The sequence below is a fragment of the Centroberyx affinis genome, unplaced genomic scaffold (assembly GCF_046629955.1).
Source record: "Centroberyx affinis isolate AG114_WGS23_722 - 3 ecotype Tasmania unplaced genomic scaffold, CSIRO-AGI_Caff_v1 ptg005234l_1, whole genome shotgun sequence".
In the NCBI taxonomy this organism is placed as follows: domain Eukaryota; kingdom Metazoa; phylum Chordata; class Actinopteri; order Beryciformes; family Berycidae; genus Centroberyx; species Centroberyx affinis.
The window spans coordinates 25,120-52,639 of record NW_027282607.1 but is presented as its reverse complement, the minus strand read 5'-3'; the positions used below and the strand labels follow the sequence as shown (position 1 = coordinate 52,639).

General features: G+C 42.5%; 1 protein-coding gene across 1 annotated transcript in view; it reads left to right on the top strand.

Moving 5' to 3' along the window:
- Nucleotides 1-6,633: 6,633 nt before the first annotated feature.
- The window catches only part of lrp5 (low density lipoprotein receptor-related protein 5), a gene marked incomplete at its 3' end in the record, with an annotated part of 46,001 nt that continues 25,114 nt past the window's right edge, over nucleotides 6,634-27,520 (top strand). Inside the window, exons 1-8 of the mRNA XM_071546366.1 lie at nucleotides 6,634-6,877; nucleotides 17,464-17,664; nucleotides 17,899-18,115; nucleotides 21,417-21,485; nucleotides 22,537-22,665; nucleotides 24,928-25,124; nucleotides 25,256-25,387; nucleotides 27,360-27,448. Of these exons, the coding sequence (XP_071402467.1) occupies nucleotides 6,793-6,877; nucleotides 17,464-17,664; nucleotides 17,899-18,115; nucleotides 21,417-21,485; nucleotides 22,537-22,665; nucleotides 24,928-25,124; nucleotides 25,256-25,387; nucleotides 27,360-27,448 (1,119 nt within the window). The remainder of the gene's footprint in view (nucleotides 6,878-17,463; nucleotides 17,665-17,898; nucleotides 18,116-21,416; nucleotides 21,486-22,536; nucleotides 22,666-24,927; nucleotides 25,125-25,255; nucleotides 25,388-27,359; nucleotides 27,449-27,520) is intronic.

The window sequence follows — 27,520 nt, the reverse complement described above, 5'->3', positions numbered from 1 at the left end:
AACATTTTGGGCCTTACTAGTTCAACTAGTAAGGCCAAAAAACCCTCACTAGTGTGACTAGTAGACATTTTGGGCCTTACTAGTGTGACTAGTAAACATTTTGGCCCTTACTAGTTCAACTAGTAAGGTCAAAAGACCCTTACTAGTGTGACTAGTGGACATTTTGGCCCTTACTAGTTTAACTAGTAAACATTTTAGGCCTTACTAGTGTGACTAGTAAACATTTTGGGCCTTACTAGTGTGACTAGTGGACATTTTGGGCCTTACTAGTGTGACTAGTAAGCTGCAAAATGAGTCCTGATTGGTTGGCATTTTAAATTTTGAACTGGAGAGCCAATCGGCAGCCTCAATGCACACTGTCCCCCCTCTACTAGTGCAACTAGTGGACATTTTGGCCCTTACTAGTTCAACTAGTAAACATTGTGGGCCTTACTAGTGTGACTAGTGGACATTCTGGGCCTTACTAGTGTGACTAGTGGACATTTTGGACCTTACTAGTTCAACTAGTAAACATTTGGGGCCTTACTAGTGTGACTAGTGGACATTTTGGGCCTTACTAGTGTGACTAGTGGACATTTTGGACCTTACTAGTGTGACTAGTGGACATTTTGGGCCTTACTAGTGTGACTAGTAAACATTTTGGCTCTTACTAGTTCAACTAGTAAGGCCAAAAAACCCTCACTAGTGTGACTAGTAGACATTTTGGGCCTTACTAGTTGAACTAGTAAACATTTTAGCTCTTACTAGTTCTACTAGTAAGCATTTTAGCCCTCACTAGTGTAACTAGTCAGGACAAAAAGAGCCTTACTAGTGTAACTAGTAAGACAAAATGGCGAACTAGTAAGACAAAACGGCGAACTAGTAAGACAAAATGTCCAACTAGTAAAGCGCAGTGGTGTTTGATATCAAGGATATGGAATAAATGCTCAAACGGCTTGCCATACTACTATTACTACCACTACCACAGCTACTAATACTGCCACAACTACTACTAATACTGCCACAACTACTACTACTAGTGCTACTACTACTGCTCCTACTACTACTACTATAACTACTGCTACTACTACTACTATTACTACTACTACTGCTACTACTACTGCTGCTACTACTACTACTATTACTACTGCTGCTACTACTACTACTACTACTGCTACTACTACTACTGCTACTACTACTACTACTACTATTACTACTGCTACTACTACTACTAGGCTACTACTACTACTACTGCTACTACTACTACTATTACTGGTACTATTACTACTGCTACCACTACTACTACTACTACTGCTACTGCTACTACTACTACTACCACTGCTACTACTATTACTACCGCTACTACTACTACTACTACTACTACTATTACTACTACTAGACTAGAACCCGGCCTGTCACCCCGTCAGCGGCCCAGTACCCAAACTGTTTGGACCCCCGCCCCTGTCGTAACCCATGCCGAAACCAAACTGTGAACAAAACACAACGGAAAAACACACACCACACGACGCAGAGCCGTGGAAAAAGCTTCCCTCCGACCGTTAACTTTCCTCAAGACCGTGTGTGTGTGTGTGTGTGTGTGTGTGTGTGTGCGGCTGCTCACCTGTTCCTCGTTACCCAAGACGGAGAGAGAGAGGGAACGCTATTTGTTCCAGTCAAGTATTACTCTAAAGCCTCGGTCTTACAGGGAAAGTGGGTGTAAATGCTGATAGCACTATGTAGATTGCACTCTATAAACTGAGATCCCTTATTCATTGCCGTGTTGCGTTCGGTGGCAGTAACGCAGAGGTATTCAAAAGCAATCAGATTATATGACGGACAATGGATCCAGTTACTGATTACAGATTTCAGCGTGTAATCAGCAGCGTGTGACAAGGTATATTTTGAAAGTAGCTCTCCTAACCGTGGCTTCAGACAGCTTCTAAGCCTCACCTGTTCCTTGTTACCCAAAGAGAGCGAGAGAGAGAGAGAGAGAGAGAAAGGTATTCGTTACACTCAACTATATTACTCCTAAGCCTCGGCCTTTATAGAGAGAACGCAGACCAATGCAGAGATCTTTTTTGATATTTGCGGAGAGAGCGGCGCGCGGATCAAAGCGAGGCCGGCGGCTGTGGGTTGCAGGTGACTGGGGAGAGAAAATATGTTTCATTACAGCATTCCACTAGCAGGGCCAGGCTGGGAGCGTAGAAACAGAACGGATAGAAAGGGGCCTTGGTCCCGGTGGTATACCTTCTGGTATGAGATCGAGTGAGATGAAACGTTGATGAAAGCTCATTTTCATGATGAGGTGAGGCTTTTTTTTTCCTGTGGGGGGAATTGGGTGCAGGGTACAACACAGAAAGATACAATAGAAATAAGGATAGAGTATAGAACATATTCATGAGCAATATAACAGCTGGAAGTGTTAAACCCAAGTACATATCAATTGCACATTCAAATTTCCCATATTTCCCAACACTGAGGTTTAAGCTGATGACATCACACAAAGGACGCAAATCAAGAAGACCCAAGGGAACCTGCTTAGGTCACTAAATGATTTTAGTGAGCTTATGATTTGCATAAAGTGAACTGAATTTCAACTTTTTGAGGGTGTGCAAAATAGTGTAGTGGAACATACACAGACAAAGATAAAAAAAAAAAGAAGAAAAAGATGGAAATGCTCAGAATTTGAAAACATACCAAAAAAATAAATACATTCGGTAGGAAAAAAGTGGGAAAAAAAACACAGCGAGATATAGTATATACAGTATATGACGAGTGAGAAAGCATATGAGAATATGGAGAATACAACGATGTTAGGTTCCAAAGCGGTTGTCATGTTGGAAGATGTGTGATCAGTCCAGTGTGTGTGTGTGTGTGTGTGTGTGTGCATCTTCATCTCTGTCACTGTCCTGCCAAATAATATCTAGCAGTGGGTCAGGTCCATACAGCACTTCTACTTAGGACCGCAGTGAATCTGTTGGAAATGGTACCAGAGCTTATTTCCTTGATAATATTAGATAATATTCAGCCAAACAAAACAGCACAGAATATTGATTTGAATACTTTACATTATTTTATCTTCTTTTCTGTGCCTCACTGTCATAGGATACTACAATTACAACAACAACTACTACTACTACTACCCAGAGGTGGAAAGTAACTAAGTACATTTACTCGAATACTGTACTTAAGTACAATTTAGAGGTACTTGTACTTTACTTGAGTATTTCCATTTCTTCCACTCCACTACATGTCAGAGGGAAATATTGTACTTTTTACTCCACTACCTTTATTTGACAACTTAAGTTACTAGTTACTTTGCAGCTTCAGATTATTAATACAAAGTATAATCAACTAATAAATTGTGATGTATTATTATAGATTACTTTAAGCTACCCAGCAGTATATAAAGTAGTGGAAATCAGCCCCACCTTTTCCAGCTGCAACATTAAAGTGATGCTTACACATTAATGCATCAATAATTATAATTCCATAATATAATATATACTGTATTATTCTGAAATGGGCCATTCTGCATAATGAGTACTTTTACTTTTGTTGCTTTAAGTACATTTTGATGCTAATACTTTTGTACTTTTACTTAAGTAACATTTTGAATGCAGGACTTTTACTTGTAACAGAGTATTTTTATACTGTGGTATTTCCACTTTTACTTAAGTAAAAGATCTGAGCACTTCTTCCACCACTACTACTACTACTACTACTACCCAGAGGTGGAAAGTAACTAAGTACATTTACTCAAATACTGTACTTAAGTACAATTTAGAGGTACTTGTACTTTACTTGAGTATTTCCATTTCTTCCACTCCACTACATTTCAGAGGGAAATATTGTACTTTTTACTCTACTACCTTTATTCGACAACTTAAGTTACTAGTTACTTTGCAGCTTCAGATTATTAACACAAAATATAATCAACTAATAAATTGTGATGTATTAATATAGATTACTGTAAGCTACCCAGCAGTATATAAAGTAGTGGAAATCAGCCCCACCTTTTCCAGCTGCAACATTAAAGTGATGCTTACACATTAATGCATCAATAATTGTAATTCAATAATATAATATATACTGTATTATTCTGAAATGGGCCATTCTGCATAATGGGTGCTTTTTACTTTTGTTGCTTTAAGTACATTTTGATGCTAATACGTTTGTACTTTTACTTTTCTTCCACCACTGCTACTACTACTACTACTACTACTACTACTAATACCAATACTAATACCTGGTCTATACTCCATGTTCTATGGCTGGGAATAGCTGCCTGCCTGGCCCGTATGCACACAGAGAGGCAGAGGAGGAGAACATGTGCTTTCAGTTTACGGGGCCTTTAGAGTCTGGGCCAGTTGGAGCGGCGGGGGCGATGCATCCAGAGAGGAGAGGAGGAGGAGGAGAGCGGAGAGATGCCAGGCTTGGCTCGGCTTTAGGTGTGTGTGTGTGTGAGATCCTGGGAGTGTATGCACAGTGGAGTGTGTGTGTGTATACATATATATATATACTCCCATCTCTGTTTCCATGAGTATGTGTCCCATCTGTGTGTGTGTGTGTTTGTTCACACACTTTAATATCATGTCATTAACTATACGGTTGCCCTATAAAGGCTTCAACCCCCTCATTTTTTTTTGCTCTGATTGTAGTAATTAACAGGCACTCACAAATTGCTATGATGCATTATTGTGTTTTATGAGCATCACTTTAAGTAAAGTGTTTTTTTTAGCTTTAGTCTAATTAATTTGAAGTCAGTTTTTAGTCTGATTCATTAAAATATTGTTACTTAATTGATTTGTAAATTAGGGCTGTGGTCAGTCAGTCACCAGAGAGTCTCCTCCTCCTCTTCTTCTTCTTCCTCTCTCTCTTCTTCGATCGCTTACAAGGCAGCATCAGTCTGAATTCCACACTCGTTTAACTCCGCTCTGTCCCACACGGCTTCTGTACACTTTGAGTGTGTAAAAAAAAAAAAAAAAAAAAAGCTTCTGCAAAGGTGCACGCTTTAACAACTGCTCTACTCAGTGAAATAAATTCTGCATTCATTCACTGCGCGTAAAGGTCATAAATAATAATGTCATTGCGTTAGTTATGACTTTGGAGCGAGTTGCGTGAATTGAATTAGGCAGAAGTCGGCTCCCTCTACATGGGAATAAGTGGAAATTTGATTTAAAGTTAAAGAGCTTGGTTTCTCTCGGTGAGTTTAAACTGGTAATGATTTAAAAAGCTGCTCTCTCTTATTGAGTTTTAACTGATAACGATTTAAAGAGATAAACTTTAGGCTTACTACCATTGAGGTAGGTAGGAGACAAGGCTAGGAGGCAACCCAAAGTGCTTCCATCTACAAAACAATTGGGTAAAAACCTATTTAGAGCAACTAGAGCAAAGATTTCAACATTGGTTGCTGTTGGTAACTGTAAAATTTGTTATCTTATTTTCAGAGGCCCTACACCAAATAAAGCTTTACAATACATGTTCATCTTAATGTTAGGTGTAGGGGAACCTATGAAGACTTTGAACTATAACCTACTTGTCTAAAATGTGTTTAAATATATGATATTAGAGGCTTACCTTTTCACTGTAGGAGTTTTAAGACAGGTGAAGGGCCGTCTTAAAGTTAAGAAAAAAATCAAGAACAAATTTGACAACTTTCATTTCAAGAATACCACTTATTCCTGAGTTTTTTCTTAGGAAGAAACATAAGGAGAAAGTTAAGAAAATATATAAGAACTGTTTTTGAGAATAGCATTTTGCCCTATGTTTTTTTTCCTTAAGACTAAAGTTAAGAAAAAAATGGCACTTGAGAAGATTTTTTTTTCTTAAGAGGGTTTTGTGAATCCGGCCCCTGGTTTCTCCTGATGAGTGCTTTTTGAGGGCTTGTATAGAAAATGTTACTTTTCGACTGTAGTTTGACTTTTTACATTGTTTTACATTGATAAGAAAAAAGTTGCATAAAAGTAACACATATAGCCTACTGCCAATGCAACTTATTGCTGTGGGTAACAAATTACATTTACTGTCATTACTGTAGCTTTTTGTGTACTTGCAGTACTTTTTGGAGTATTTTTGAAATCAGTAACTTTTCATTTAGTAGCCTATGTTTTGACTGAAGTATTATACTTTGCTACATTTTAATTCGGATCCAGTACAGAATAACTGGCCACTTGTAAATTACATCTGTAGCAACAAGAAAATGTTAAGCTAACTGTAACATTAAATACTCAAATGTATCCATGATTTATTTAATACATTTTAAATGCGCTACTTTTTTATTTTTATTTGACATAATGATTTTTACACCAGTAATGTTACTTCTATTTCAGTAAAATCTCAGCAAAATAACAGTACTTCTACTTGAGGAGGATATTTTGGCAGTCTTTCCAGCCCTGGTAAATAATGTCGTAATTGCATTAGTTATAACTTCGTAACAACACATAATAACAACAGATACACAGCTGTGACATTGACAGATAGGAGACAAATTGGTGAAATTAAAAAAAAATGTTGCTGCCTCGTGTCTGGTGACGTCACACAACTTCCGCCTGCCTTTTTTTTCTCCCCAGTGCGCGAGCTCGACAGCCCCGGAGTATAAAGTAGCGCGAGCGCCTTAACGGGGGGAGAAAAAAAAAAAGAAGTGCAGCCGAGAAAGAAAGGCACACTCGGAGAGGCACGCACACACACGCGTACACACAGACACACACGCATACACAACGTGATATATATGTGCGCATACACACGCGGAAAAGTGGACTTCTTCACGAGTTTATTTAGGAGTAAATATTATCCGAAAATGGAGTGGGAGTTATGGATTTAAAGCGGAGAGGAGTGGAAATGGGCGGTTTGCTGGTGGAGTTGCTGCTGTGGAGTTGCCTGGTGTCGGCGGTTGACGGTACGTTGACTTTTTTGTTCACAACATGGATCCTTTGGGAACAACTACTGCGGGACCACTAGCACGGATAACAATAATAACACATTAGTTAACATGCTATGCCCCGGTGGAGGTGTATCTGTGTGCTTCATCCCTAAATGACGCCCCCATTTTGTTCGTCCTACTGGGAAGAAGTGTAACGCTACGCTAGCTCTGGTTCCTTTCTGAAAAGTTGAGGTTTTTAGGTCCCTAGGGTACAAGTACTCCGGGGTAAGCAACGCAAAGTCGAGAAACTTTGCACTGACGTGGGCGACACATCTGCCGATAACCCCGCTATAACCGAGCGTACCCTCTTATTCAATTCGACCTTTTCTGCTTTGTACAAGCCGGTGAAGTTTACGAGTTTGTGTCTCGAAGCAGAAAGTAACTTTGAAGCCTAGCCTGGGCTGTTTTCTCGGGCCTCCGCAGCTCCAGCCATCCCCTGCTCGGTGTCGGGTGTCAGACAGACTTTCTGCTCGGGGGGGGAGAAGAAAAAAAAAAAGAGAGGCTGAATGTTGTTTTAGGAAAGAAAAGGGCTGCTGGTATAGTGCTGTGAGACCTTCTCCCTCTGGATCAATCTGGAACTTAGCCTTACTTTTCTCGCCTGCCTGCCTGATTTTGCGGTCTTACTATTTAATCGCTGGAAATAGCCCGTTTCAGAGGCGGAGCTTAGCTGTCTCTTATGGGTGCGAGGAATTTTATTAGGTCTATCAACGCTTTAACCTTTCATCTTGAATCTAAAAACTTGAGTTTCATAATCTCTGTCCTGACAGCCCATCTATATAAAAACCACCTCTGCCCTCTCAGTGATGTAGCTAACTTAGTGCTCAATAAAAAAGATGCACCTATAAACTAGAACCTCCAGATGGTGATCATATTAAGGCAAACAACCACTACTATAAAGAAAAATCAATGCTTTTTTCCCTTAAAAGACCCTCTCCCCTTTAACTTGCATTAGTTTGACACTAGTTACTATGATGCACACCACAAATCTATGTTGTAAAGAGCTATAAAGCTAAACTCTATTCTGCAAATAAAAGAGCGGGGTTACTGAGTTTATGTGGGTTTATCCTCCACAACATGCATGCAAGACAAGACCAAACTCCTCCGATAGACTCTTGTCAGTGTATGAAACGTGTGGTAAAACCCATGACAAATAGGTGATCGCCTCCAACTTAAACATTATCCTTTAAGCTTCCACATTGTTCCACGTAGCACCTTTTTCTAATCAGGCTCGGGACCCTTTTCGATTAAAAATGACAGTCAAGACTGGATCTATTTTAACATGTTGGCATGTTGCCCGCAGGTAGCCCAGGGCGCAGTGCAAACTCACGCAAGAATATTGACTTTCTCCTCCACCCCCACCCCCACCCCTATCTATTCCGTTCTTAACTTTAAAGCAGGCTGGCATGAACATAAATCAACAAGAAAATCAATTCATAATATATTAGATGTAGTCTCTAACGCCTCTATGTGTGTGTGTGTAGGCTCTTGTTGGAGCAGAAGGAAAAGGTCTGAAGGATTTATGAACCCTAGCCGATGTGACAAAGGGAAGATAAGCAAAAAGATTCGGCTATGTGTTTAGGCTAATGAATCTTGCGCCCATGTCAATACCAAGCATGTGGCAATCTGTGGACTGATACGCTTTATTTTCAACCCACAGCGGAGTGGCAGTGAGCCTATCTCGCTGCCGTTTCGACAGCTCGGTGATCTGCAGCTATCCCTCAGCTCTGGATTTAGGAACGGTCCGGTTTTTGGTGCTCAGAGTGCCAATTTACAAGCGCAATTATATCATTGAGCTCTATGATTGTAGCTCTGGTTATGAGCCTGTTATTACTTTCTCCCCGACTCTAGTTGTCTTCTGTGAGTCGTCTGTAGGCACAAAAACGTCCAACTGTGTGGTGTAGAGGAACGGTATGAGATGGTCCTTCTCCTTGCCAGGTGAATCCATATGAGATATATTTGTAGGCCTAATAACTTCTAAAAGCCCCAAATACAGAATTTATGTGGCCACATCATGTCATTTTTTACATTTATTCAAATAGTGTCTTTGAGAGATTGACAGTGTATCTCTTGTTGTGTACAAGAACAGTCATAGTTTAAGACAGTGGTTCTCAACGTGGGGTCCGGGGACCACCAGGGGTACTTGAGAGTGTTCCAGGGGGTCCGCAGCAAATTGATGAATTGTTAAACTTCAGCATTATTTCAGTTACTAGAAGTAGAGAATGTAGAAGAATGACTGTTTTGATCATAGTTTCTCTGTTATCTCTCTACCTACAATACAGACAGTCATGGAATTCTGGACAAAATCATATCTAACAATAAAAATATTCTCAGATTTGGGTCAGAGAGACAAAATCTCATCAAATGGGGGGTCCGTGGCTCTAATGTTTAGTAAATTAGGGGTCCTTGATATGAAAAAGGTTGAGAATCACTGGTTTAAGACATTAGAGATACAGTACTTCCAGTTGATAAAGAACAACTGAAAGCACTTAGGCCAATGGACATTCAAAACCTTTTCTAAATACACGTGTATGGTTATTTGCCACAGTGAATCCCCCCTGTAGCCCCTCAGATCTCAAAGTTTACTCTTTACCCTAATCTGCCATTGGAACTCTTCAGTTCACTTCATGTTCATGGCTCATGTACAGGATTATTTTTCAGGAAAGTGCTATTTCAACTGTGCTAAACAGGGGGCCATAGGTTATAGGGTATGGGGAACATTCACGTCTTTGGCAGGGAAATGAACAGTGCCCTGTGTGGAGGGTTTCACTGGAAAAGATACAAGGCACTTTGAGGTTTGCAAACACAGCGTCATTATGTGTGCTAGGCTATATCGTAATATAAGAAGCAGATGTTTGAGCGTTGCAGCAACAGGTAAACATGTTGATTTCTTAATAAAAACAAGCTCTTTTCATTTCATTTGGATATGAACAAGTCTCGCAAGCAGTCCAGTCCGATATCTTTCATTTTTAATAAGATGTAAATTTCATTCATGCAATATAAATGTTTAATTTATGCAATTTTAATATTAAATAATGAATTCATTCAATAATTGTATCATGCTGGTTTTCTCATTGCTCAATTTCTAGAGCTACGCATAGATCTGGTGGTACAGAAGTTGCCAGTTTTATATTTTTTTAAATGATTGTTCAAGATATTTGGCAAAAAAAAAAAAAACAATTTTCAATCATGGTATTTTTTAAATAAGGCTGCATTAAACGATAGGCTAGTTGTACTGTGGCTTTGTAGTACCAGTTATTAATTGGTGATGTGAGAGCGTTTACTAAGCCATAGCTATCATTTAATGAAATAGCAGAGCCTACATTAGGCTTATTTTTAATTTTCTGCTTCCAGATTCTGGCCACTGTTCTGTCCTAATGTGCCTGAGGTGCCAGTCTGATGTTTAGATAATGCTTCGGTAACATGTTTATGCCTCTTGAACATCAATCTTTCATTTATTGAAATTGGAGAGAAGGTATTACAGGGGTTCAGTAAAGGTAAAATAAAGTAGCAATTTCCACATGGACAGAGGATTGAAGACTAGGAATGCAATGAAAAACACACTGTAAAATATAAAGAATATTTAGCTATGTGAAGGTGTGGTGTTTTCATGTATTGAGGAAAGAACACATGTCCGTATACTGTGCACTACTGGAGTTATATAGTTATATGACCCCTCCCATACACAGAGTAGGACCCAAACACACCCAAACTTTCACACGTAATCAACACACACGTTGCTTCCTTTCAGGTGTGTAATGACACCCGTATCCACGGCTGATTGGATCAGATTCAGCAAAGAAGATAGCGACTGCTCTTTACACTCACACTTTTCCAATAAACCTCCGGTAGAGAGCTCCTATTGGTCCTCATGGCTAGATGGCTTGGGAAGAATGTGCCGAGGGGGTGAGATGACCACCGTGTACACACGCTTCACGCTTCACACACGCTTCACACACACTGGCCAAAACCGGGCAAACATCACAGCGGTGTGTGTGTCTCTGTGTGTGTGTGTTGACAGACTGCTATATCAGTCTGTAAATACTTAGCCTTTTTTTCAGAAATAAGATTTGAGGTATTGATGTGTTTTTTTTTATAAACCAGAATTGACGTCATGGGATGATGTGTCTGTATGGGATGTACAGTGTGTATCAGTTTGTGCCTCTCACCTCTATGCGAGTGTGTCTATTCAGCGGTGTGTGTGTGTGTGTGTGTGTGTGTGTGTGCGGAGGGGGCGGGGGTCATTCTGTTCTTCAATGTTCTTCAATTTTCAGCTGTTTGCCTCTGACTGCCAGTCCAGAGCCAGACTGATGCTCTGTCTATTCCAGTCCTTCTTCTTCTTTTACCCATTCCCATCCACACGTATAGTACTGAACTCAATCTTCTTCTTGAACTTCACTGAGAAGCCCAGACACTACTCTAATGTCTTATTATTCTTATTAAACTGCTCGTTAGTTCTCCGATCCTGGATCCCCACTCTTAGATCAAGAAACACTGACTTTTTGTGTCCGTGTGCATGTGATGTCACACGTCCAAATCGGGCTCGCGACCTTTGCTGCGGGACTCCCTTTCTCTGCCATTTTTTTTTTTTTTTTACCATAAAAGGTTCTTTTATATTCGTTTATAAAGAAAATATTGAGAATGAAAGCTCTATTGCAGTTCGCTGTTTACGCTGAAACAGGTTATCCATGGGTTCTTTAGAACAGCGGTTCTCAACGTGGGGTCCGGGGACCACCAGGGGGTCCCTGAGGGGGTTCCAGGGGGTCCCCAGCAAACTGATGAATTGTTAAACTTCAGCATTATATCATTTTAGAAGAAGTTAACACGATTAGAGAATGTAGAAAAATGACTGTTGTGGTCATAGTTTCTCTGTTATCGCTCCACCTGCAATACAGATAGTCATGGAATTCTGGACAAAATCATATCTGACAATAAAAATATTCTCCAATATTCTCTCGAACCAAATATATTTGGTTCGAGAGACAAAATCTCATCAAATGGGGGTTCTTTGTGCTGCATGTTCACTCTTAGATGAATCCAGAACAGGGTTAGTAGTACAGTCTCCATCCAATCTGCTTTACTTAGCACAGTTGGCCTTCATGTCCCTTAACAATCAATTTCTTACTTTTCTTATTCTGCCCCTTTATAATTTCACAACTTTCATCAGCTGCGTTCAGTCAGAAATAGGCTGCTTATGACAGCTTTGTTGCTTTATTTTGGTTTGTAAATTGGTCTTACATTGAATTCCAGGTTGGCAGCAAGGAAAGGAGATGTGTTTGTGTGTGTGTGTGTGTGTGAGAGAGAGGGGGGGTGGGGGGCCTAAGGAGATAGGAAGTGGCTGAAAGGGAGAAAAGATTTGGTTGCAGCGCTGAGGAAGAATGTACAGAAGAGATTGAATCTTTTTCTGTTCGTATATATATATATTTTTTTTTTCCGGGTGTGAAACATGAGCAGGTTCTGCTGTTTGGATTTCATACAAGCGGGGGAGGGAGGAGAGAGGGAGGAAAAAGGGAGAGAGGTAAAAAAAAAAAAAAAAAAAAGAGAGGAGAGAGGAAAATAGGAGGAGAGAGGGAGGAAGAAGGGAGGAGACCGGAAAAAGAGGAGGAGGAGGAGAGGAGAGAGGGGAGGAGAGAGGGGATAAAGGGAGAAGGAGAGGAAGGGGGGAGAGAGGGGAGAAAAAGGAGAGGAGGAGGAGGAGAGGTAGAGCGAGAGAGAGAGGAAGTCTGTCGCAGTCTGCCTTGATTTCTCTGGGGTCCCCTCACACACACACACACACACACACACACACACACACACACACACACACACACACAGGCTGCATAAATATGTGTACTGTGCACGTCACGCAAATTTTTCTTGTCCCAACTGGGGAGGTGTGAAGAAAATCTCTTCCTTCCCCTCAACCCCTTAACACCACACACACACACACACACACACACACACACACACACACACACTCTCTCTCTCTCTCTCTCACACACACACACACACACACACACACAGGGTTCTCTGATAAGGTGCAAAGCGAGGGAGCCTGTTAGTTTTTCTACCGAGCAGAACAAAACAGGCGAGCTGAGTGTGTGTGTGTGTGTGTGTGTGTGTGTGTGTGTGTGTGTGTGTGTGTGTGTGTGTGTGTGTGTGGTGGGGGATGCAGCAGTGCATTGCCTAAGCTATAGAAACTTCTTTTGGGGCCCCTTTCTTTCAGACCTGGCACTTCAGCACCCCTGCCCCCCAACACACACACACACACACACTGCCCCTGTCTCTCTCTCTCTCTCTCTCTCTTTTTCCTCCTACTCTGATTGTTAATCCCACCGACAAACTCAAACTCCTCAGCTGTTCTTTTGTGTTGCGCTACAAACACACACACACACACACACACACACACACACACACAGCCAGGTGCAGTGAAGTCATTTGAAGTGTGTGAGGAGTCACAGAGTCCTTAGAAGCCAAACTTGATTGAAATTTTCAGCGTATTTTGTTCCTTTTTTTTTTTTACCAGGATTTCAAGCATTTTGCATCCACAACTCATTTATTTCTAACGGAGATTTCTCTCCTGCTTTTCTCCATTATTTTCAAAGATTTTATTTCTAAATTCACATCTCTTGTTTTCGATAACATTTCGGCTCAATGCAAAAATGGCCACTGAACACTGAAGTCTACCCATGATTCCTTTTATTCTGCTCATACAAAAGTGGGTTCCACAGTGTAAAGTGGTGGAAGTCAGAGTTGGGATACTTCAGGTGATGAATATGTAAATCAAGGCCATAACACCATAATACTTAATCTAAATTACTAAAAATGTTGCGAGATATTTTGTCTCCATCGCTCATTGCTGTGGTGTTTCCGCACTGCTCTTCCCAGAGATCAGCTGTCAATCAAACACTGTGATATCTTTTTCCTTGGCTTTTCTGTTGATGTTTCTGTAGGTGGCGCTCTTCTCTTTGGTGGGCTACCACTGCTCATGCTCACTAACCCAGTTCCTCTATTTATTCCAAACAAACCAAAGCTTTAAAATAACATTCCACGATCACGAATATGTGGATAACTCTTGAAGGGATGCTCAGTGAATGCAGTCATATCCGGGACGTGCATGAAGGATAAATCAGTGAAAAATCCCATATTATTATTAGCAAACGCTGATCCAGTCTACCTCCACATTTCATCGTGTGAAAACCGCCTTTTGAATCCAGCGGTCTGGGGGCCCGGCCTCTCCGGCTCCAGAAAGCCCCGGCGGGCCAGGGGAGGTCAGCCAAGACTAATCCCCGCTGGAGCGTCTCTGTCTTGGGTTAGAGGTGACAGGAAGAGGCCCCCCGGCTGTGGCTGTGGTCTCTGTCTCTCTGTCTGTCTGTCTGTACCTGTTGCAATCTCCCTTCCTCACACCTATGTAGCTCTATAGACAGGCTGTCGTATTGCTGCTATTTAGGGCTGGGCAATATATCAATATTATATCGATATTGTGATATGAGACTAGATATCGTCTTAGATTTTGGATATGGTAATATGGTGATATGGCATAAGTGTCTTTTCCTGGTTTTAAAGGCTGCATTACAGTAAAGTGATGTCATTTTCTGAACTCACCAGACTGTTCTAGCTGTTCTATTATTTGCCTTTACCCACTTAGTCATTATATCCACATTACTGATGATTATTTATCAAAAATCTCATTGTGTAAATATTTTGTGAAAGCACCAATAGTCATCCCTACAATATTGTCGCAATATCGATATCGAGGTATTTGGTCAAAAATATTGTGATATTTGATTTTGTCCATATCGCCCAGCCCTACTTACAACTGAACATTTAGCCCACTTCGTAGAAAATACCGAGATATATATCGTGTATCGCCATTCAGCCTAAAAATACCGAGATATGATTTTTGGTCCATATCGCCCAGCCCTACTGCTATTGTGTTGCCATGATGATGAAAACAATGCAGTTTGTTTGATTACATATTTATTGTAGAATTGATTAACACTACTCTGGTTATCTATGGGAAGACCTTAACCTGAACTGATTTTAACGAGACACTTTGGATTACACGCAAGTACGCATGAATATGTTATAATAATCACTGTCTCATCCTGGGTTTCAATGGAGAGTTTTAGTGTTCCGTGCTGGAGGGCTGGGGAGAGTGTGAGGTTTAGACCCAGTAATGACAGAAATGCTGGAGCGCGGGGGATGCTGTCTGTGTTCACAACACGACACTTCCTGTACATGATATGGATCGCGTTGCGTTCTAAACAATGAACGGCCGCGATTTGAAATGAATCTTTTTTTCTTCTTTCTTTTATTCGTGCCAGTGTAGTTTTCAGCTGGCTTCTTTGTTTCTTCTGCTTGAAGGAAAACTTCATGTCAAAAGTTTTTTTTCTGGTATTTCAATTTTGAAGTGAACTGATCCTAACTTAATCCAAATTTAAAACTTTATTCAGATAACCCTATCCTTACTAATCTAAAGGCCTGCTCTAATCCTTTAGCAAGGATGTGATATTCCAGTTATTTTTGGACATCACAGACCCCAGTCATTTCTAATGGAGATTCCTGATTTCCATATATCCTGCTTTAGTTGTTCCCCTGATCCCTTCACTACATTAGCCTGGACAGACTGCGTTAAACCTCTCAGGGTGTTGCTACCTTCAACAGGCCTAGTTAATATCTGTCTGCATACCTGCCACAGACACGGGGGTAAAGTTCTTCATTGTCTATTGTGCGTGTGACCCAGATCTATCATTGCTATGTAGGCCACTACAACACCACTGTGCTTATTGTTACGGCAAACTAGGACCATGGAAACAATTTTTAGGCAACGTAGACAACACGTTTTTTGTTCCTCGTAGCCCACATGGTCTCCACCTCGATCTTGTCCCAGTTTATCTCCATCCCCCGCTGAAGGCGGACTCTCCACCGGCTCTAAATGTCACCCATGTGTGCGAGATTTGTGCTCCGTCTCAAACGAGCTGGAAGTTTACATCCTTCTCTTCCGATGCTGTGATTCATCTAAGAGCGTGAAATCCATTTTTAAACCTGTCGTATCATTTCAGAGTGAAAATACAGCTACTTTACTTAACTCACCGACCAACTGTTTGGAGAGACAGTACTAGCGGTCTGTTTCGATGCCGAGCAAAGAACAATAAGCTTAGTTGCGGTCACCCAAGCATGCTTGTGTCGGCCGTAAAAGAATCAGTCGCACACTAGAATCACGCGGACATCTGTTTACGCTGACTCCTCTTTATTTTCCTTTATGGTTCTGTGAGTACGCGTATGGTTCTTTTTTGTTAATTATTTTTTAAAAAAAGCATCACTTTCTTTTAGGCGACAGCATCCTCCGTGCTGACAGTGGCAGCGTGTGGCAGCGCTTGGCGGGGGGGGGGTTGTTGGAGCTGGCACGGCGGTGCCAAACCACCGCGTGTCGGGCCCTGACACCCTGCCAGGCCAAAAACCACAAGCTTCCCCCACAGGCACCGTGGCAGCTGCTGTGACAGCTACCGCCCGCGACGGCCCCGGGGATTGCAACATCCCTTGGCTGCCGAGTCACACACACACACACACACACACACACGGACGAAGGGGGGGGGTTTTTTTTTGGAAATTCCTTTAGAGGTGTTTCACAGGGGATGACGAGTCGACTCGGCGTCCCGAACGAACACAATCGTGAACGGATTCGCCTGCCAAGGGCCCGGTAAACGAAAAACAATGCACCTGCCAAGAATCATTTCTAACCGCCGTAATAATTAGTATGCATTTATCACGGAAGAAGTATCTTGCCCTGCCTGTTTTAAATGCTGTTTCAGGTAGTGTGTGAAACGTTCAATAAAGGCTGAAGAGTAGATTTAGAGTGTTGATTTAAAATTCGCTCACTCGTTAGTACAGTGGATCTTTTTTTTTGTCTCTTCTGGGGATTATTTTCACTATTTTTTTGATTAATCGATTAATCAAATTAACAGGGGCGGTCTTACCATTAGGCAAAGGTAGGCGACTGCCTTGGGCCCCGGCAGCCAGAGGGCCCCCCAAAAAAGACAAGAATAGAACTAATGTAAACTTATTTTTAATCAATATACAATAAATGTACTTTTTCTTACAATAAATGATTACAATCTTCAGTCATGGTCACCCACCCTAATCAGTCAGGCTATAGTGGGTTATTCCACTTCTAGTACTTGTCTACTATTTTGTTACTATTATTTCGGTACTTAAGCAAATTTTTCTTGCCACTGCATCAGTAGCTGAGAGAGAAGTAACACCCAAAACAAAAAAATCAAGAAAAACAACAAAAAGTGCCCTTGCATGCATAGTTTTCTCAGCCCCAACTTGGTGGTAACATGTAGAAAGAATGGATTAAAAAGGGAGAGGGTTGGGATTCAGGGGGCCCCGTGCTTGCCTTTGCCTAGGGCCCCCCGAATCACTAAGTCCGCCCCTGCAAACTAAGCTTCAACCGTCCCGATATGAGCCTTTTCAAGGCCGACGCTCCTGTTTTTAGACCGAAGCCGCGGACGTTCCCTCGCCGTTTCCCCGTTTTCCGATGTGACCTCTGAACGCCTCCTCCCGCTTCCCTTCCCCCCCAGGCTCGCCGCTCCTCCTCTTCGCCAACCGCCGGGACGTCCGACTGGTGGACGCGGAGGGCGCGCGCGGCGAGTCGGCCGTCGTCGTCAGCGACCTGGAGGACGCGGCGGCGGTGGACTTCCTGTACTCCGAGGGCCTGATCTTCTGGACGGACGTCAGCGAGGAGGCCATCAAGCAGACCCACTGGAACCAGTCGTCCAACTGTAAGGCCGCCTGCTTACTCTCTCCTTTACTGACTGTTGCATCAAACAGACCCACTGGAACATCCGGTTTGGTCACATAGCCTTCAATAGAACAGCAGTGTCAGCTCCTAGTAATCCAATAGGGAGCTTTTGTTGATCTAGATCCTATTTTCTTATTTAGTGCTACAGATTTTCCCATTCATTCTCTGTTAATTCATTCATTCTCTGCCATTCATTCCCCCCCCCCCCCCGCAGCTCTTAAAGAGGCTCTGGGAACCGGACAGACCGTGGTGGTGTCGGGACTGGACAGCCCCGACGGGCTGGCCTGCGACTGGCTGGGCAGGAAGCTCTACTGGACCGACTCGGAGACCAATCGGATCGAAGTGGCCAACCTGGACGGCACCTCCAGGAAGGTCCTCTTCTGGCTGGACCTGGACCAGCCCCGGGCGATCGCTCTCAACCCCGCTCACCGGTAAAAGAAAAAATATCACTACTACTACACACACACACACACTCTTACACTAGGGTTTGATGGATATGAGTTTACAAGGATTTAGTGTTTCCAAAACATTTTTATACTTGTGTGGAATCCAGTCAAGTTGTTGCATTAGAATCAATTCAGGGCTTCCCACAGACAACCAGTGTATTGATCAATTCTACAACAAATATGTAATCAATCAAACTGCATCATACCCCTCATATCAGAGGTGGATGACACTGACTTTTTCCACTGATACAGATGTGTCTTTGTCTGTGTGAGGAAGCCCCGGTACCCCTTGCATATTTATAGCCCATACTTCAGGCACGCTTCCTTTGGGACAGTGGGTATATATGTAAGAGAGAGAGAGGGAGAGAGGTGGAGATGGAGACAGGAGGTAAAAGGAGGGTTAAAGAACAACTTAGCCGCAGTTTAATACAAAATAAATTGAATTGGAAGGTCGAGAGAGAGCGGAAGAGATGGCGTGCTGCTCCACAGAGTTTCCTGCCTCTGTGGTTTTAACCTCGCGCTGACCTCCCTGCTCCCGTACTCTTCGACTTGCTGGATACCTAGTGTGTGTGTGTGTGTGTGTGTGTGTGTGTGTGTGTGTGTGTCGGTGGAAACAGTGTGCCTCAGCAAAACCTTGGGCTTCTTCGATGATAGATTTAGCGCTGAGGATAGATTTAGTCTCGTTTGAATCGAGTATAGCGGGAACGGTTTCTATGCTGTTGTTTTTTTCAGCGGTGAAAAATGACTCACACTGGATGTGAACTGCAGACCAGCGTGCCTGTCTGTAGTCACTGATTAACACCAGGAAACAACAGCCAACGCTTCTACATATTAAACTCTTAAGTGATTTAGTTGAACACCTCCAGGAGAATCTGAAGTCTGAAGTCTTATGATTGTGTTCTGGTAGTTTGTATAAGGGTTTGTATAAAGCCTGGAGTTTTTACGGAGTGTGTTCTCCCTGGAAGAGCCACAGCTTTTGCACAAGACGCCGCACTTTGACTGGAGGTTGAAGGTTAGAGTCCGATGACCCACTTAGTCATTCCAAGTGGACGGCTTTATGGAGGCCTGTAGCCCAGCGGCCTGAAACCAGGCTAAAGTCACCGAAATCCCTTCCCGCAAACCGCAATAAAACACTCCCTTCGCCTGCTGTTGCTTCAGCATTACGGGCCCAGCTTATAGTGTAAACAGTTGTCTCGAGCAGCCCCGAAACACCCTGTCAGCTCTAAGGAAGGTTAGATTACAAATATGTCCGGCTAACATTTAGACAGATTACGATAACCACAGGGTGTGTCTCTGTTTAGAGTAGCCTGCATCCTCTGTTCGGCCCGCTCGCTAGCTGAACTGTGACGCGTGTGCAGGGGAAGAGCGGGGGGGGGGGGGGAGAGGAGAGGCGACGTGTACCGCTTAGGGTATGAAGAGAGAGAGAGAGAGAGAGAGAGGGAAAGATGGTATAGGTGAGAGAGAGGTGGGAGAGTGGGGAGGTAGCGGGGGAGTTGGCATCCGAGCAGGCTTTGTGCTTTTTGGTAACCTTGGCTTCCGAGACACAACAAGGCCGTTCTGTGGTACCTACAGTTAAATAGATGATAAGTCATCTCATTCCATTCTGTTCAAGTCAATTTATGTCAGTTCAGGTCAATTCAGGTCATTCACTCTTATGTATTTCCATGCATAAGTTATGGAGAAGAAAAAAAAAAAGGCGGACTGAGTGTGCAACAAGCATTTATTTCTTGTTCAAGTTCGTTTAATTCAAGTCAAGTGAAGTTAAGTCAATTTAAGTCAAGTCAGTTCAGTTCAAATCAAGTCACTTCAGGTCAATTCAAGTCAAGTTAATGTAAGCCAAATCAGTTCAATTCAAGTCTAGCCAGATCAAGCGAAGTCAAGTCAGTCCAGTTCATGGGAGTTCAGTTCCAGTCAAGTCTAGTCAAGTCAGTGCAGTTCAGTTTAGTATGCGTTGTTGGCATGAATGCTGCATGAACAATATTGCCAAATAATGTAAACACAAGGGGAATTCATTACACAGAAGACAAAGAAGAAATCTACAGCTCTGCCCCCACCGTTTGTCTTTTTCTCTCTTCTTCTCCTCTCTTTGGTTTCTTGGTCTATAATTGTTGTTTCTACATCACTGGCCAAAGGAATGCAGACCCGTCTGTCATTCTGCAACTGTGTCAGTACACACACACACACACGCACACGCACACACAGCCACAGCATTTAATAAGCCAATATTGGTTGTGTGACAGGGTGATTCATTGTGCTTCACATCAATATGTCACTGTTGATTTTCCTCAACCAGAGCCGAGCCAGTGGATTAGCGGGCTAAGACCCAGATCTGTACTGTAGACGACGCAGGTTCAAGCTCACCTCGTCTGGATACTGTGTTTTTTTTTTGTTTTTTTTTACAGATATATACACAAACAAACACTGAAGACGGGGGGGGAAAGAGATAGAAAAACAGCATTGTGAAAGAATGACTAGAAATTTGGAAGGAATTACAAAGACGGGAGAGAACGAAATGGAAAGAAAAAAGGCAAAAAGATGGGTAGATGGGTAGAAAGGTTTTGTTTATCGTGTCTCCTAGCAGCAGTTACGATGCAGGAGAAACAGCAGAGAGGCATGCAGCCTTCCAGGATCTCTTTCTCTATTTCTCTTTCCTCCCTCTGCCATTTCTTCCCTCTCTCCCCTCATGCTCCCACCATCACTGGGAATTATTCGAATTGATCTGTTTTACACACCAGCGTATGTGGAAATTAATAGTTTATCACATACCACACTGTATGTTGACTTGCATCTCGAAGCTCAAGGCCTAAAGGTCTAGAGCAGTGATTCTCAACCTTTTTCATATCAAGGACCCCTACTTTAGTCCACATTAGCGCCACGAAGCCTGTCTCTTGGACTCAAATCTGAGAATATTTTTATTGTCAGATATGATTTTGTCCAGAATTCCATGACTATCTGTATTGTAGGTAGAGAGATAACAGTGAAGCTATGATCAAGACAGTCATTCTTCTACATTCTTTAAATGTGTTAACTTCTTGTAAATGAAATAATGAATTTTAACAATTCATCAATTTGCGGGGGACCCCCTGGAACCCCCTCAAGGACCCCTGGTGGTCCCCGGACCCCACGTTGAGAACCACTGATCTAGAATATAGTTAAATAAAGTAATCATTCAGTCAATCTTGTGCCATGGGAGAGTAAAAATCCTACTTAGTGTCTTAAAAAATGCTCTTATATTTGTATAATGTAATGTACTAATGTGCTGTCTCTCTTCCTGTTGTGTTTCCAGCTACATGTACTGGACAGACTGGGGTGAGGAGCCCAGGATAGAGCGAGCCGGCATGGACGGCAGCAACAGGTACTGTTACCATTGAACCCTTCAGCAGATCTACTTTCCATGTGTTTTCCCCCTGTGTTCATAGCATCCTCAGTACATGCACGTCTGTCATTGTCCTGCAGAATCCTTGTAGCACCAACAAAGTCCACTTTTCAACTGTTAGATTACCCCACTGATGTATTTATATCACACTTGGACACTTAGTCATGGAGCATTTCCTACATGTGGAAGACGAGGTGAAATTGTATTAACAGTCATTTATTTGAATATGAGCTCAGCTGATCAACTGCCTTCATGTCTTCCATGGAGAATACAGTATCGTCAGCAAACATAGAGTATGTGTTGTCTTGCATCATAGAAAGATTTCACCATACATCACTGTAGGACAGCAGGCCACACACACTCATATATGACGAACCAAGATGTGTGTTGTGACGTCATCAGCATTCATTTACATACCACAAGAGGATTATGGGAGTTGTGCGAAGATGCACAGCTAAGACGATTTAGAACAGTGATTCTCAACCTTTTTCATATCAAGGACCCCTCATTCAGTCCACATTAGGGCCACGGACCCCCATTTGATGAGATTTTGTGTCTCAGACCCAAATCTGAGAATATTTTGCCCAGAATTCCATGATTATCTGTATTGTAGGTAGAGCCATAACAGTGAAATAATGATCAAAACAGTCATTTCTACATCTCTTTTCTTGTAAATTTCTTGTAAATGAAATAATGGTGACCTTCTCAAATTGCTGGGGACCCCCTGGAACCCCCTCAAGGACCCCTGGTGGTCCCCGGACCCCACGTTGATTTAGAAGATAATTTACAGATGTTTATAGTTGAAGTTACATTTTCACACTGATCCAACTTTTACTTCCTTTTAATTAGATTAGGGCTGCACAAGTAATCGAGAAACTTCAATTTCCAAATCATAAGAGGCTACAGTTATTTTATCCCATGGTTTTTATCTGCCGTTTGCCAAACCGTTTGTTATTCCAATGAGCTCCAAATGAAACATGAGATTATCTTCTGTCTCTTCACTCGCTGTGTGTTTCTCTGTTTCCAACAGGAAAGTGATAGTGGAGGTGGATATATACTGGCCCAACGGTCTCACCATTGATTTGGTGGAGCAGAAGTTGTACTGGGCAGACGCCAAGCTCAGTTTCATCCACAGGGCGAACCTGGACGGCTCTGCACGGTATGGAGCTGTGTGTGTGTGTGTGTGAGAGAGAGAGAGAGACAGAGAGAGAGAGAGAGAGAGAGAGAGAGAGAGAGTAGTTCCAGAAGTTCCTTTTTACTGCAAAAAAAGAAACAAAAACTCTGTAAATTGCATCACAAATTTTGAGAAAACGGTCACACACCATATGATTGGTTGGGAGCTCACTAGGCTTATGGGTCTTACAGACACACACACACACACACACACACACACACACGCGGGGACCCCCTACCGACCCCCCCCCCCTCCGCCGAAGATCAGCATGAACTACTTCAAGTTTTCGCCCTGTTCAACTCCAGTTCCAGCCGAGAAAGGGAGGAGGGGAGGAGAAAAATAGGCACGCAGACAGAGCGAGACGGCAAAAAGAGGAATGGAGAGAGCGATAGAGAGAGAGAGTATGACAGAGCCTGTCCAACACAAACAGAGCTGTGGTGCGGAGGCCCCAGTCAAAACACACACTCTCCGCTCCGCACACACACTCCCAAAGCGTCTCCCTCTACTCCGCTCAAACACTCTTTCCTTCCCTCCTTCGGTCCATCCATCATCCCTCTCTCTCCCAGTCCTATCATTCTCTCTTTTTATCCGTCCAGCGTTCATCCATCATCCTCTCAGCGGTTCTCCTGCCATTTTACATTTTGGCCGTTTATCCGGACAGTCTTCCAATGAAGGCAACAGTAGAATCTATCTATCTATCTATCTATCTATCTATCTATCTATCTATCTATCTATCTATCTATCTATCTATCTATCTATCTATCTATCTCTCTATCAAGAATGAGAGGCCTTTCATCTGTGCCTGACAGCTTTGAGTAATGAAATAATTTGTATGTTTTTTTTAACAGCTACACACCCACGCACACTTCCACACATGCACACAAAACAAACTGAACAGAGCAGTGAAATCTGGATTTAGTTAATGTTTTTTTTACCTTAACCACTGTTGGCTCTCCTATGCTGTTACAGCACACACACACACAGAGAGAGAGAGAGAGAGAGAGAGAGGACTGAAATCATGATTGATGAAAGCAAGTTTCTGCTGTATTGATATTCTAAACACAAGCCTGCTTTGATCCTGTGTCCAATTGTGTATGCGTGTGTGTGTGTGTGTGTGTGTGCCTGCATGTGTTTCTAAAATGTGTTTTAACCCTGAAAAGGAATTACACTCACACACACACCTTCATGTTTTTTTTCCCCGTTTTTTTTTTCCGCCTTCAATTTAACGTAATCCACAGTGCCAACCACAGTTTCTTTCGTTTTTCATATTCCCACATATGCAAATGAACTTAGGGTGCGTTTGTTTTCTTCCCCTCCAGTGAGGCGGTGGTTGAGGAGAACTCGGCCCTCTGGCAGAAAAGCCAGTGACAAACTGAAGAGTCTATTAAGCCTATTAATCAGCCTTTTATAGAAAACAATTACCGGAACAGGTTTATTTATTCATCCAATCATGTAATATTCTGAGCATTATATAACAATCCTCAATCAAATCACATAATAATAAGTTATAATATTGGAATAGAAGGATGCTCAAAAACAGCTTATTCACACTTATTCAAAATAGGTTGATAGATGAAAATAGTTTATTCACAATAGTTTAGGTAGATTATTTGAATGAATGAGTGGGTAACACTTTACAATAAGGGTCACTAAGTTAAGGGTTAGTTAATGATTAATAAGGGTTAGTTAATGTCTAATAATCATTAACTAACCCTTAATTAACAGTTAACTAATGTGTAATTTACTAATGGTGTTCATGTTAACTAAGGTATTAATTTATACATTATTTAATCGTTTATAAAGATTACTATTAAATAATGTATAAATTAATACCTTAGTTAATATGAACACCTTTAGTAAATGATTACCAGACACATTAGTTAACTGTTAATTAAGGGTTAGTTAATGTTTATTAAGCATTAACTAACCCTAACTAACTTACTAACAATTACTGGAACAGGTTGCGTCTATTTATTTATCCAATCATGTAATATACTGAGCATTATATAACAATCCTCAATCAAATAACATAATAATAAGTTATAATACTGGAATAGAAGGATGCTCAAAAACAGCTTATTCACACTTATTCAAAATAGGCTGATAGATGAAAATAGTTTATTCAGAATAGTTTAGGTAGATTAGTTGAATGAACACCTCATGCAAAGTGTTACCAATAGGACTCTCCCACGCCCAAACACAGGCCTCCTCCCTTCCATTCTGAAGGTGCGTTTGTTTTCTCCCCAGTGAAACGGTGGTGGAGGGAACCCTGACCCACCCGTTCGCGCTGACCCTGTCCGAAGAGACCCTGTACTGGACGGACTGGCAGACGCGCTCCATCCACGCCTGCAACAAGCACAGCGGGGACAAAACCAGAGAGATCCTGAGCGGGATTTATTCCCCTATGGACATCCAGGTCCTGGGACCACAGAGACAGCCTTACAGTAAGCGTGAACGCGTATATTAGGGTCAGACCTGCATATGGGGACCGATTTTGGTCTTTTCTCAAGCTAATCATATTTTCTCCTTCATTCTCCCATTCTCTCTCTCTCTCTCTCGCTCTCTCTCCCCGCAGTCCAGACCCCCTGCAGCGAGAGCAACGGAGGCTGCAGCCACCTCTGCCTGCTCTCTCCCGTCCAGCCCTTCTACAGCTGCGCCTGTCCCACCGGGGTCCAGCTCAAACCGGACGGGAAGACGTGCAAGCCCGGTACGGATCCCGGTTAACACCGATCCGATGACACACTACATCACACACACACACACAAGTAAAAAAAAAAAAAATGACATGCACTCTCCTAGCAGTTTGCGGGACACAAACTGACCGGGACCCGCCATATTGATTCCCACGATCATAAAACAATAGAGCCTTATTCTGCTGCCGCCACAAAAAACACAACACTGTGGTTGTGTGTGTGTGTGTGTGTGTGTGTGCGTTAGTTTGAATGAAGGATGCCATCCAATCCAATCACTTAGCCACTGTTGACAATCAACACAACAATACTCTATTGTATCAGCCTCCTGTTTTTGTGTGTGTGTGTGTGTGTGTGTGAAAATGAGCAAGCGTCCATGTTTCTAATTTGTTGTGCTTGGCTGGTTAAATTGAAGGCGTTTGTTATTGCGGTGGCAGCAGCAGCAGTGTGTGTGTGTGTGTGTGTGTGTGTGTGTGTGTCGGGGGGTCTTTAACGACTTGTTTCTCAAGTGAAGTCAAGCGAGGAGAAGACTGGAAGCACAGACGCCTTCCCTCCTTCCTTCTTTCCCTTCATTTAGTCCTCCCTCACTCCAGTCGTTTAGCTAACGACGGGACCGCTCTGAATGTCACATCTGATTGGCGCCGGGGGGGCCGATGGATGCCAGCTTCTGATTGGTTGTGAACATTATTTGCAGAACTACATGTTCTCAATTTGTTTTTATGTTAGGAATTTGAATCACAATGGGACTTTACTGGTGAAATAAAGGCTAAATTAAAAAAAAGTTTATGTAAAAAGAGAGTAGTACTAGTCTTGTCTTCATACCAAATAACATCTCAGCTCTGTTGTCTCTGCTGTACATTATCACAGCCGTGACAATACAGTAAGTGAATTGCATTGTGAGAGAAAGAAAAGGGAGACAGAGAGAGAGAGAGAGAGAGAGAAAGGCACTTTGAACTGCTGTAAATGTGCTATAAATTTGAGATCTTAGAGTGAGACGGAGGTGTGAGAGAGCAAGAAAAAAACAGTTAATTGTCTCCCAGGAGGTGAGTTTGGCTCCTCTTTTAAACCCGGAGCCAACAGCCAAACAAGGTGGAGGATCCCCCCAGGACGCCGGGGGCCCTTTTGTTTCCCGACCGGTTGGAGCCGGGAGGAGGAGGCGGCGAGAGCTCGGGCCTAAAAAAAAAAATTTCACCGGAGACGCATCGATATTTTCTGTAGTAGGGGGATCGGCGGTGATCCAGCTCCCAAGCACTCCTTCTCGAATTGGCGAATGAAGCTGCCCTGATATCCATATTTTATGTAATGACGTGAGCTTTGGTGCCATATGACATTTTTCCAGCGGGAGGAAAAGTTTTCTCCAGACATGGAAAATGCTGAAACGCGGTGAAATTCATAACACCTAGGCCTATTGTTTAGTGGAGGAGCCTTGGCTACGCGGGATGAACGATCTTCTGTTTTATTAGGCCCGAACCTACCACACTGTTCTCTATCTCAGTGGTTCTCAACGCGGGGTCCGGGGGCCACCAGGGGTCCTTGAGGGGGTTCCAGGGGGTCCCCAGCAAATTGATCAACTGTTAAACTTCACCATTATTTAATTCACTAGAAGTTAACACAATTAGAGAATGTAGTAGAAAGACTGTTTTGATCATAGTTTCTCTGTTATCTCTCTACCTATAATACAGATAGTCATGGAATTCTGGACAAAATCATATCTAAAAATAAAAATATTCTCAGATTTGGGTTTGAGAGACAAAATCTCATCAAACGGGGGGTCCATGGCCCCAATGTGTACTAAATTAGGGTCCTTGATATGAAAATGGTTCATCTGTTTTTATCTGTTAACCTATTGTGAATAAGCTATATCACCATCAGCATTTTTTTTTTCCACAAAAAAATGCAATCATCCATTTAGGTTTACTCCAAATAACTGTCACAGAAAAATCAACTCTTACTAACTTCTTCCTTATGTTATTTCTCTCTCTCGTCCAGGGGCAGAGCAGGTTTTGCTTTTGGCCCGGCGGACCGACCTGAGGAGAATCTCGCTGGACCTGCCGGACTTCACCGACATAGTACTACAGGTACACAGTAACACACACACACACACACCTCTACCTTGTCCCGTCATACTCTATTTCATATTCTATTCCGCG